Source organism: Lathamus discolor, chromosome 5 (assembly GCF_037157495.1).
Source record: "Lathamus discolor isolate bLatDis1 chromosome 5, bLatDis1.hap1, whole genome shotgun sequence".
Lineage (NCBI taxonomy): Eukaryota > Metazoa > Chordata > Aves > Psittaciformes > Psittacidae > Lathamus > Lathamus discolor.
This window is the reverse complement of record NC_088888.1, coordinates 12,551,348-12,563,976: the sequence shown is the minus strand read 5'-3', so window position 1 is coordinate 12,563,976 and position 12,629 is coordinate 12,551,348. Positions and strand designations below refer to the sequence as shown.

Genomic DNA, 12,629 nt, shown 5'->3' with positions numbered 1-12,629 from the left:
CAGTTAATGGAATGTTAGATAGCCTTATACTTTAAAATATTCATGCTCAAAAATCTAAAGGTTTCCAAGAAAGGTAATTGATGCTATGTAGCCCATACCTGACCTATTAAAATCATGAGACTGTGAGGAATTGTTTGCCCTTTCCTACAATTTCTTGTATTTAACAAGTACCTTTTCAGAAAGCAATAAGGATTTACCTAGTAGGAAATCATGAGTCTAAAGGGAGAAGCAGTGAGGTACTTCATAAATATCCTTAAAGAAATATCTGATCCTCTGTTAAATAGTGTTTATTATCAAATGATTATCTATAAAGGATAGTTCCAGGGGAAAGGCTTTATTTAGAAAATACTTGTACCAACGTTTTTTTTCTTAAGTCTGTCCCTTAAGATTGACAAAGATTATTTGCAACTACCCAATTCAGCTTAATTTTAAATGCAGAAAGACTGTCTTGAACAAATGGGGAAGGAGAGGTTCACTTTAATAAAGTAGGTGGATGTTAGTGTGATGTAGAACAGCAGCAGGTCTTACTGGTAACAGTTTCATATAGTCTAATAAAAACTTGACACTAAAGTACCTGGAGCTAAAGCTTAAGGAGACAAAAGTTTAATAGTATCACAGTCAAGTAAAAACAAGTTATCAAGGACTACAGAAAGTTTCTACACTTAGTTTTCAAAGTACAAAATACAATAAATACATGAGGCTCCCTGTAAAAAGAGGAATCTAAAACTACATTGTCTGTTACAGCACATAATATTTTGAATACATGGAATTCCTAAGATGCTACAGTATTTTTAGAAGTTATTGCTTAATGGATTGGTCATGTGGCTCTCACTGTTCAGACACACTTCGGTTTAGCTGCTTTAACATTCTGCTTCCAGCAATAACCATTTGGGTGCTGTGCACATACTTGCTTTAATTTCCTCCATCTGGAAAAAGCTGCAGGATATATTTGGACAAAGCCAAGTTGTCCATTTCATGATGATTCCTTCAATGGTAAATTGAAAAGGTCCTTGTAGTTAATGAAGAAAAATGTGAAATTCTTTCCTGCCATGTTTGAGGAAATCAGAGTGGGTACTTGAACATAATGGCTTGCTTAGACCAAAGGCAGCAGAATGTCATTTGCTTGTATGCATTATTTCATCTTGGAGAATGCCCTCATCCATTTGCTAATGCATCAATCCTTCATTTGTTTTCAAAGCACATGCTTCATAGCTTTCAAATTACATTGTCATTGAAATAAGTCTCATGATACTGGAACCAACACAAAATGACTTTTTTTCGTAAGTCATCCATGATTAGTACTTCAAGAATCTGGCTTCTGTACTAGTTCATGCCAAGCTTCTTTGTCTAGGTTTAATCCTTGGATACAGCTGAGGGTAAAACAGAAATGAGAGTTACAATTTTAGTACTTTAGAAAGGCCATTTATTATTAAAAAATAAGTAGAAGAAAAACTTGGCTGATGCTACAATTTTAATGTAATCTCTAGCAGAAAAAGCATGGTTATAAGACACACCCAGAGCAATAACAAATGCAAATCTAGCATTCTTAGGAAAGCTTAAAAAAATGCACTAAATCTTGTCAGTACAAAAAAGAAGGTACTGAACACCACGTAATTCAGTACTTTCAGCTCTGACCAGATGGGTGGGCTAGGAAACGCATGTGGCTTTGTAAGTCAAGAGACACTTGTGTTCAGTGAACTACAAGATTTTCCCCTGTTTTATAAATGGAAAGAGACAGGTATTAAAGCCTGTTTTGCTTTCTCTATCTCAATGCCCATCAGCCTTTATGTCTCTATAGCCTTAGGCAAGCTGGAAACACCGGCCTGCATAACAACTATGGAACTGTAGGAGCTGTGCTTTACTTGGTGCATAGTGGGTGGCCAGTTAAATTCATTTAGCCACTCACCAATCAATCAGGAGATGCCACCCTGCAGCCCTTGAGCTGTGTGCTATTTATTCATTCTGGCTGTGCACACAGCAGTACAGAGACTGCCTTGGCCACAGGGTGACAAACTGATGGGACACAGTTCAAGACAGCAGTACCAAGATGCTTGGGAAGCTTTTGGCTCCCAGTTGCAAAGGGCTTTGGGATCAACTACTGTTCTGAAAAACTGGCATCTAAAACCAAAAGGATACACTTCATAAAATCAGGAAAGATGAATCCTCCATGTTCTAAACAGCAATGCTCCTTAAAGATGCTTTCTTCTGAATAGTGAGCTAACAGTTAGGAAAAGAACCAGCTTCACCCCTAAACTTTGTCTCAGCCTGCTATGATTTCACCACTGGCAAAGATGAAGTCAGTCAGTCAGTTACAACAGCATAACACCTGATTGTTTGGTATTAAGTCAGTATATTGACAGCATTATCTTATTTGCATTCAGTTCTAGAGCTCTCATACAGCTTAGGGAGCTAGTGAGTCACTAAGAAGGGTACTGATGCAGACAATTTAATCCTTGTCTTCATTCAGTGCACCTAACTGCAAAAGGATAAATCAGTTATGATAAAAACACAGCTTAATATAAGAATATATTAAACTAGCAAACATTTTCATCTGTGCTGAACATCTTAGCCTAGATTTCAGCTGCTATATTAGGAGTCCTGTAATTGCTTTTGAGAATAACTACAGAATACTTCAGCAGCAGCACCAGAATGGCTCAGTAGAGAAGAGTGTAACAGTTAATACTGGGCTTGGGTAGTTGTCCCCAAAGGTTCTGTTAAGACTGGGTTATGTTTAGAAGAATGAGTTGTGTTCTCCACTTTAAGCTTTTTATTACGGAAGCACAGATGCTCCTACCTGTGCTCAGGCTGAGTGAGCTTATGAAGAAGTAACACACAAACCTTGGGGAGTGGAAATAAAAAGCAAACAAACAAAAGAATCTGCTATCTCTAACCTTTCTGACCTCATTGTGCAGGGCTCATTGCTGCTCGTGATCTAGAAAAGTTTATGCCTGGAGAACAAAAAACTGAGCAGAATTACCATGTTAGGGAGAATTTTGCAGTATATTGTGGGTAGGCCTGACCTGAAAAAAGTGATGCAGAAATGAAAACTGATTTTGTAGTAGATAGAGTTGCTCTGCAAAACTTAACCAGTTTAAGAGTAAGGACTACCTGCATGAGGAAGGTGGCTCAGCCTTTTTCAAGCATCATATGTCAATCAGCTAAAATTCACAGTGGCTAACCTTTAGCATTGGCAGAACCTCATCTCTAGCAGCAAGGCAACTGGATACAGAGAGAAAAGCTTAGTGGAAACTTTTATACCTGTGTCCATCTGTTACAGTTTTCTAGCGACTCAACCATAAGGAGAAATACAGGGACATAAGTGGAAGTATCTATTATTTGTACATAATTATGTTTAATAAAACAGGTAGCACAGAAGGTGATGAGGAGAGGCTGTTCATTTAAGGCCTTTGATGTATGGTTAAATATTACTTAAAGAGCACAGGAGAAAACAAAGATCTGCCTTTATTTGGAAATGTTTTTTTCAACACCAGAAAAAAGATAACCATAGAATTTTACAATGTTTGTCTTAAAGCCCTTTGTGAAACCATCTCAGGCCACAAGGTGCCCTGTATACAACCAGACAGGGAAGGACTCATGATTCATTCTTCATAAAAGTTTCAGTTCTTAAGGCCCTTTGTGCCAGTGTATCACTTCCTGAAAGAAGGGAAACCCGGTTCTATTCACATGCTCAACAAAACAGGCACAGCTACAGGTTGGGCAAAGAGATTCAGAGCAGCCCTACGGAGAAGGAATTAGGGGTGTTCGTTGATGAGAAAATGAACATGAGCCGGCTGCAGTGTGCGCTCGCAGCCCAGAAAGCCAACCATATCCTGGGCTGCATCAAAAGCAGCGTGACCAGCAGGTCGAAGGAGGTGATCCTGCCCCTCTACTCTGCTCTCGTGAGACCTCACCTGGAGTATTGTGTGCAGTTCTGGTGTCCTCAACATACAAAGGACATGGAACTGCTGGAACAAGTCCAGAGGAGGGCCACGAGGATGATCAGGGGACTGGAGCACCTCCCGTATGAAGACAGGCTGAGGAAGTTGGGGCTGTTCAGTCTGGAGAAGAGAAGGCTGCATGGGGACCTAATAGCAGCCTTCCAGTACCTGAAGGGGGCCTATAGGGATGCTGGGGAGGGACTCTTCGTCAGGGACTGTAGTGATAGGACAAGGGGTAATGGGTTAAAACTTAAACAGGGGAAGTTTAGATTGGATATAAGGAGGAAATTCTTTCCTGTTAGGGTGGTGAGGCACTGGAATGCGTTGCCAAGGGAGGTTGTGAATGCTCCATCCCTGGCAGCGTTCAAGGCCAGGCTGGATGAAGACTTGGGTGGGATGGTTTAGTGTGAGGTGTCCCTGCCCATAGCAGGGTGCTGGAACTAGATGATCTTGAGGTCCTTTTCAACCCTAACTAATAATCCCTATGATTCTATAAAACCTTATGCACAATTTATATTCAGATAAAAGCTTGTTGTTTTTCTCCAAGATTGTGAGACAAGGTTGGTATTAGAACCAGCTATCAATAACCGGGTGGCGATAAATGTTTTCCTGTTATGCGCCCATTAACATAATCGGTGCATAATGGGTGTTAGGTACCTAACAGAGGGTGTTAACCCATTCTGCCAAGGTGTTCAACTCCCCAAATGAACAAATGAAGAACATCAACTCCTTTCCTCTTGACTTTGAAATTGCACCTAACCTAAATCCATGAGAATAGTGCTGTGTAAATTCCACATAGTGGGCTGTTTTTCTTAACTGGAAATAGCAGGGACTCACCCCTAGTAGGTTGCGGGGAACATATCCTTCCTTGTCATTCAGCCGTGCCCACCACCACTCAATTTCATCTTCATCTTCCCGGCGCAGGATTGTCATGCAGTCTCCTTCTTTCATCGAGAGCTCATCATCATTCTGAGCCTCATAATCCCAGAGTGCATAAATCACTCCTTTGTTCATTATCCCCATTTTCTCCTGGACCCCTGCAACATTAAAAATACAGAGCAGCTAAAAATAAGTGAAGAAAAAAAAAGGGGGGGAAAGCCAACAGTTGGAAAGACTGCTGTACTCTTACTGAAGTAACCACACAACCAGCCTCGGTTCTTATCACAGTTAGCACCTTGCTATCATCAGCCCACTGGAAGCTGGTCCCAGAACAGGTGGCAATGTGAAGTTGGCCTCTGCACACAGCAGACAGATTCCTTCCTTGGACATATTCAAAAATACAAGGTAAATGCATTTATATACATTTACATTATATACATATACATATATATGTATATATACACACACATTCCTCTATGTAAAATAGAGGAACATCAATTGATAAAAGGTTATATTTTTGTGACGGTGTTCACACTTCCTACACCAAAGTGATGAGCAAGAAACACTTCTTTGTACACTCAGTTCATTAGTAATCTCTTTCTGTCAAAAGGGATAGCAATACCGCCTTATGTTGACCACCATTCTCATTTTGATGCTTGAGGTGTCATTTGGCACCAGTGTCACTTCATTTCAGAATGTTCAAACAAGTTGCATCTCAGACCTGTACCTGAAGGGTTTGTCTGCTCACCACCAGCTGCTTTTGGTTAACTCAAGCACTTATCTCAGCAGTTCTTAATTTCTGCCACTATTTTAATTCTTTTTAAACACTTACTTCAGAAACACAGTTCTGTTAAACTGCTTCTCAACCAAGGTGTTCTGGAGAACATACATATACCCTCCTGTGGATGTTATTTAGAACTTGCTCATTTTACAGCTGTAGCCAGAGATAAAACGCTATTCTTTCTGTATACATTCTTCAGCTTCTAAGCAGGAAACCAGAAAAGGTAACTATTATATAAATCTTCTCTTAGGTAATTATTCCACTTCAAAATACTGAATCTTACTGCTCCTGGCAGTATAAAAAAAAACCAAACAAAGAGTACATTGAATGTAGTATTGTGAAACTTTGCATTTCCCTTTTAATCTCTTACCTAAAATAACCTATTGTATACGATTCTTACCTATATCTGCTAAAGGAAGTGTCTGCTCAAATCAAATTCTTTATTTGTGCATACCAGCTCATCATGCAGAAGTAGATTACTTCCACTGCATGCTTAGTTCTACTCAGAGAAACTCTTTCCTTGCTTTGCATTTAGTATAATTAAAGGTTTGGCAGAAGCCATGCTCTGCACCCACATGTGCAGCAAGAAACAAGATTTAACAAGTGAATGAATATGTTACTCTAACTAGGCAACCAGAAACGGTCTTAGCAATGGGATTAATTCCTAATGGAACAATAAAGAAATTTGATAGCGGAATTTCATACTACATCAAGAGATACCTTAGTTTCAGTGATTTCAGTTTGGAAAAGCTGGCTATAAACCAAAGCCTTACAATCCTTTCAGAACCCACTGAAAAGTGTCTTCTAGCATAAAAACCAAAACTCCGAAGTCCAACAAAAACCAGAGTATCAAGTGAGATCACCAGATGGTGGGTCCAAAGAAAACCCACAAAAAGAATGTGTTTCTTCATGCTGTATATAACAAAGCCATGGAACTCCTTCCCACAGGGGACTGTGGGCTGTTTACCTGAATTTAAGAATTAGGCAAATTCCCAAAAGAAATCCTTCAAGCTCTATTAAACACAAATATACCATCTCTTAACTCATATCAGAGTTAAAATCAGTTATATTGGACAAGGTTTATTATTTTAATCTAGTCCTACAATCATCCTCAGGCATTTGCTGTTGATGACCACCACTGGAGCCCAGATACAAAATTAAATGGAATTTTACTTAACCCAGATTTTGATGCTAGTTAAACGGGCTTCTTCCCCTCATAAAAAAAAAAAACCTATGTATTTGGCACCAAGAGATACAGTTTTCAAGCTTAGTGAGGACAGCTGGACAGACTGTTTTGATATATGCTGGCTGAGCACCTTACAGAAACTCAGATGTCCTGTGTTCCACAAAACCAGAAAGGCTGTATTACAGCTTTTTACACTGCATTGCATTGGTATTACTTGACAGTCCAGCTGGTAGGTGCCTAGGGGACAAAAGCTACATACAAAACACACAGAAAAGTAATTTAAAACCTCATTGACTAATATTCATCACACGCTAGAGGGAATTAATTCTCTCCATTAAAAGATGGTTTCTCTGTAGTCTTACTATTCGAAGAAAAGTAATACGGTATTCCTTTTTAAATGCAAGAGAAGAAAAAGGCCAGAAAGTAAAGTCAAATTCAATGCTTACTAAGCTCCATAAAGGTAGAAACTTGGCAATACCTTTCTTGGCACTGAATTGTACAGTAAGAAACATTCCTCATTTAAAGGCATTAGCTAACAGACACGAACTGCCTACCGAGATATCCATACCACTTTTGGTTTTATGTAGAAGTACTTACATGGCAAGAGTCACCTAATCACCACCTCATGCTAATGTATCTGTCGATGCACACACTTCAGGTTTTTAATGCAGGGAAAACTTTGCTGCTCAGATTTTCTCTATAGGTTGAATATTATGAAGTTAGTCTCAATGGATCTCATTCTGTGACAAGAAGCTGGCTGAAACCTCTCCCCTAGAGGAACCTGAGGCATGGGCACACAACCTGAATGTGCAACTTACATTCCTCACCCTAAAACATAGATAAAAATGCCAGGTGAGTCCCTAACGTGCTCCAGAACTCTGCTGTCATCACTTACCATACAGGAACTGGGAGCACTGTGTGTAGCCTTCCTCCATTTCCTCACACTTGTCTGCAGCCGTCTGCATGTCACTGTAGGTCATCGCAAATACAGCTGCCCCTGACTCCACCAGGAACTTGCACACCTGCACATTATTGCAAGATGCTGCACAGTGTAATGGGGTCCTACAAGCAAAGAAGAAAAAGAGGACACTTTACTTGTAAGCACTGCTATGAGCAGTATATACTCCTGGGAGCAAACCACTTTCATGCATGACCTCCAGCAATAAGTACTACATCACTGAAGACCTCCCACCAGAAGCACTTAACCCAGGATGTCAAGACCAATTGCTTTTCACAGATAACAGGAGCTACCAAGAGCTGCTTGAGCCCTAAAGCTAGATTTCCATATGGATCTCTAGTTATGCTACCTTTTTATAATCCATTAACACTTTAACAACATGAATGCACTAAAAATAATAATAAAAAAATTAAATCAACTTTCAAAATCTTCCTGACATCATGTTGCTTACAATTACTTCAAGACTTAACTTGATGACAAGCGCAGGTAATTGAGATAATTACTGAAGGTAAGGGACACATGCATCTTTATTCAGTCTTGGGCCTTAGACACTTTTGTTATAGGCAGAAATAATAGTAAAATCACGGCTCCTTGCCCCAGCCCCTTGTAAATAAGCCCCCCAGCTACCTCTAAGAAGGATATGTAACCCATTATGCAAGCCTGGTTTGCAGGTTTTGGTTTCCTGCTTTGTTTTGAAGTTATCAGAGTACTGAACAAAGAACTGAGGAGAATTTGCAGGGCTAGATACTGCCCAGAGCATATGTAAAGCTATAGGCTCTCACAGAGAGGACACTGGCAATTTCAGCAAATGGTTCATTATACATATGCTGTCTTCCAGTATCTTGAAGAAACAAAACAATTTCCTGACAACTGTATTCACACTACTGGACCTCAAAGAGAGTTTTTCATATAGGGAATATTAGTATAATTTGGCTATTTTCTCTTCTGTGCACTCACATATGATGTCCCACAGAGAACTGCTGCTACTCTACTGTGGAAAAGTCATTGCCAGCTCTATAGAAGCAAAGTGACGACCTGTAAGAGTCCCCAACCCATAGCTCTCTGATGGAGAAAGTACCACTTACAGAAAAGCCTTACCATCCATCACTATCTGCAGCATTCACATTCACACCAAACTGTACCAGGAACTTCACAATTTCTGTGTGCCCAGCACACACAGCGTTGTGCAGTGCAGTAATCCCTTCATCATTGGGCATGCTGGGATCTTCAACCTATTGAGCCAGAAAAGGACCATTCACATTCTGGTGAAACTTTTTACAATAAACATCTCTTCACACAGAAAAATGAGTTGTCTCAATCTGCAATTTGATTTTGAGACTTATTTTTATGAAGGACATGAGAAAGGCAGAAAACTACAACAGTAACTAATCTCACAAGAAGACTCACATATAAGCTTGCAGTCTCCTTTTAACAGTGAGAACCTAAAATAGTTCAGAGAAATAGTGTCTCGATAACTTAGTATTTGTAACAAGTTTCTGATATTTGACTGTTTAATGATAAGCAAAATTCATGTTGATTTTGGTTATCAAATTAGTTGATAACATAGATAGGGGACAAAACACTACATAAGACATAAGGAAAGAGTTGTTCTGCACATGTACAGCACCAATGCTAAATACCAAGTGTTGATTTGACACACTTTTAAAATCAGCTTCCAAGTGGCCATGTTCTGTTAGAGCTTATCTCCTCAAGGGCAGATCTAGGTTGGGCACTATTATTTTAGCTTCCCCACCGCAGAAAAGCTGCGATTTCCCAGTTTGAAGCAGGACTGCTTCACAAGTTACAAGTCCACATTTGTACCTCATAAATTATTCTCTGCACAAGGTCAAACTCTCCCTCCAAAGATGAATCCAGTAGCAACGCAAGGGGATTGAATTTCACTCTCATTCCATGCCCAATTCTCTCAGAGCCAGTTTTACGCAAGTTCGTCCTCTTCCCCTGTGAAAAGGTAACATGAGTTACAGGCATTTTTTTCCCCGAGAAGAACAAGAATACAGAATTTCTTATTTGGGAATGACAGCAGAAATGACCAATTAAGGCAGTGTCTAATAAGAAATTTAGACTGTTTTCAACCAACTCCCTGACACATAAATACTGTAGGTTAGGCATGTTCAGAAAAATCTCTGCCTACCTCTGGACAAAGTTACTATTCACCTCAAATACAGAAGTCACCTTGATCAAACACATCAACAAAATAATAGAACTCCCAAATCCCTGAGGATCAGGAAAAAATGCCTATTTTATTACAACCATTTTAGCATTAGCTCTCTCAAAGGTGTTACACAAACCAAGTCGTACACTCCATGAAGTACACTACACTTTTTAAGCATCCATGTTAAGTTCCTAGCATTTTCCTAAATTTAGCAGAGGTTAGCAGAAACAAACAGATAGGGAAAATGGTTTTGGGAAAGAATATAGAGCCAAGCGTAGAAACCCTTCAGATGCTCCCAATGATACTAGAAAGCAAGTATTTCTATAGCTGAGTTTGTACTTCAGAGAATATGCACGCATTAGCTCAGCGCTCTCCCCAGCTGGCTGTGCAGCAGCAATAAGCACTATTCATAAGGGTATGTAAATTTCTGACAGATGTCCAGGAGAAAATGAATAGACATGACTCATGTTTTGCAAGAGCAAACATGTAAAGATAAGATACATAAGAAGAGATTCCCAGAAAATACTCTTTTGCCTGTAGATTTATACATAATATTAAAAGTATGGGCTTTTTAAAGAAAAAGCCTCTCAGCACAACCCAAGTATTTAAATCAAGAAGCTGGGCTGGTTTCTTCTCCATCATCACAGAATTGAGAACTGTTACAAAACCAACCAGAAGAGAGTTCTTAGAATTTAAGGAATCCTACTACTCAGGTTTCCTTGTAAAAGCAAGCAAGGTCAAAGTCTTTAAAGCATGAAAACTAACATGCAATAACTATTTAACACACGTTTAAAGCTTTTTAACTCCTCTGCACTGAAGTGACGGAGGAAAAGACACTTTCATGTATCAAGTCATTAAAATTCTGTTCATGATGGGTTTTCAAAGAAATTCTTTGAGGAACTGGAAGCAGTGAGCATTTCTGTTCTAGGACAGTAAGATAACACCATACCAACCACAGATACAAACTTGCAAAAGAAGCAAGATGGTAAAACTCTGCCTACCCTTAGCCCAAAGAGACTTTATTTTGATGCAACTTGAGAACGGACTGATGTTAAATCAAGTTCCGAAGCAAAATTCAGAACGCATTTCAGTAGAAGAAATGCGAGTCAGATGATGTCTACAAATCATTTTTTAGAGCTGAAATTAATCTGTTTCTCCTTTTCAAGTAAGGCACTTTCACATAAACAAATGCAATCCAGGATTAAGATAATTATTTTCTATCTTGTAGTGGGAAATGCTTGTGAAATCTGTATCTGTGCCTCAAAAAAAAAAAAAACGAAAACCCACCATACTTTAATTTCTCCTAAGAAGAAAGTACAGTCTGGATGTTCTAGGCAGACTTCTCTAAGGAATGTTCTTTAAAGCCCAGAAGAGTTTTACTATTTGTGTATAAAGTTCCATTTGAAGCTTTTCATCATATTATTAATTCTAGAGACAACAAGAGACTTTTCATGACTGTCATTCACTCTGCACCACACAAAAAGAACAGACACCCACAGAGAGACTTCTAGACTGTTTGTCAAAGCTCTACAATACAATGGGCAGGATTTATGACATCAAGATGCCTTACTGAGATAGCACCCAAGTTGTAGGCTAGCTAATACTTACAGGAGGCAAGGAAAACTGTCCAGTAACTTCAGGAGGCCTCATACTGAGTGAGTCATCTCCCAAACTCTCCGGTTCCCCAGACGGATAGGGTGGTGGTGGGTATGGAGGATATTCTTCCATGTACACCTCCAGTGGCAGTGAAGCTTCTAGGCTTGGTTCTTCTGTTTTCGGCTGTGTGAGTTCATCACCATCCGATACTCCCTCAGGTAGAGTGTCCAGAGCTGTGGAGGGAACAGCAGCTTCACTCTGATCTGCTGGTGTGTTTTCGGTTTCCTCAGCAATGGTTGGTTCTGGCATAGAAGCAGCTGTTTCTTTTTCTGATTCTGCACTTAGATAAGGATTTGGAATTTCTGCTGGGCTTTCAGGACTGGCAGCTGATGATGTCTGTTTGGAGGGATGTGATGGCGCTGAGATAGTCTCCATTGCAGCCAGAGTGGTCCTCTGATACAAGAGCTTCTGAATATTGGGGCCATTAGGTCCTTCTGGCTCAGTAATGGAGCTACGTTTCTTTAGTGGTCTGGGTGCATTGGACAGCTTCTTCCGTAGTGCTTCCAGGTCAGCATCACTCTGATTGCGGTATGGATTGGATAAGAAAGGCAGCAATTTGGTCGGGCTGAGGGGACGGGGTATTCGCTCGGTTTCATGGTTTTCATGAGCAGAAGCAGCTGTTTCCATCTCAGGCTCTGGACTGCCTGGCTTGCCTTGGAGGTTTGAGTAGATGTTCTCTGATTGCGGCAGCTGATTCTGTACACCAGCTCCTGCCATCACAGGCTTGCCATACACTACAAAGCAGTTCAGGGAGAGGTAGGGAAAGAACAAATGTGAACATTTTATCAACCAACCTAAAACCAACACACAGCCTCATTCACCTATGTAGGGCAAAGAAGCAGAATAACAGAATCAACCACACAGAACTGATCTGATAACCAGAATTACCATTAAATTATCTCGTAAATGCCAGACAGATATTCTGCACTTTGTTAACACCAATATACAGCATGTAAGATCTACCTAACAGTCTTACAGCTGCACTAACCTGCCTAATTCCACTGAAGAAGAGCTTTATACCCACAGACCAGGTGGAAAGTACACCTATCTGAGAAAAG

The 12,629-nt window shown here is 39.9% G+C and overlaps 1 protein-coding gene across 2 annotated transcripts in view; it reads right to left on the bottom strand.

Annotated features, from left to right (window-relative positions):
- Positions 1 to 461: 461 nt before the first annotated feature.
- The window catches only part of TP53BP2 (tumor protein p53 binding protein 2), a 48,160-nt gene continuing 35,992 nt past the window's right edge, over positions 462 to 12,629 (bottom strand). The window contains exons 13-18 of one of the 2 annotated variants that reach the window (XM_065679784.1): positions 11,524 to 12,305; positions 9,564 to 9,701; positions 8,841 to 8,974; positions 7,680 to 7,846; positions 4,776 to 4,975; positions 462 to 1,370 (exon numbers count right to left, since the gene is read on the bottom strand). In XM_065679784.1, coding sequence (XP_065535856.1) covers positions 1,329 to 1,370; positions 4,776 to 4,975; positions 7,680 to 7,846; positions 8,841 to 8,974; positions 9,564 to 9,701; positions 11,524 to 12,305 — 1,463 coding nt within the window. In that variant the 3' untranslated portion in view covers positions 462 to 1,328. Of the gene's footprint in view, positions 1,371 to 3,444; positions 3,655 to 4,775; positions 4,976 to 7,679; positions 7,847 to 8,840; positions 8,975 to 9,563; positions 9,702 to 11,523; positions 12,306 to 12,629 lie in introns of those variants that run through there. The other variant, XM_065679785.1, reaches the window with a different exon arrangement.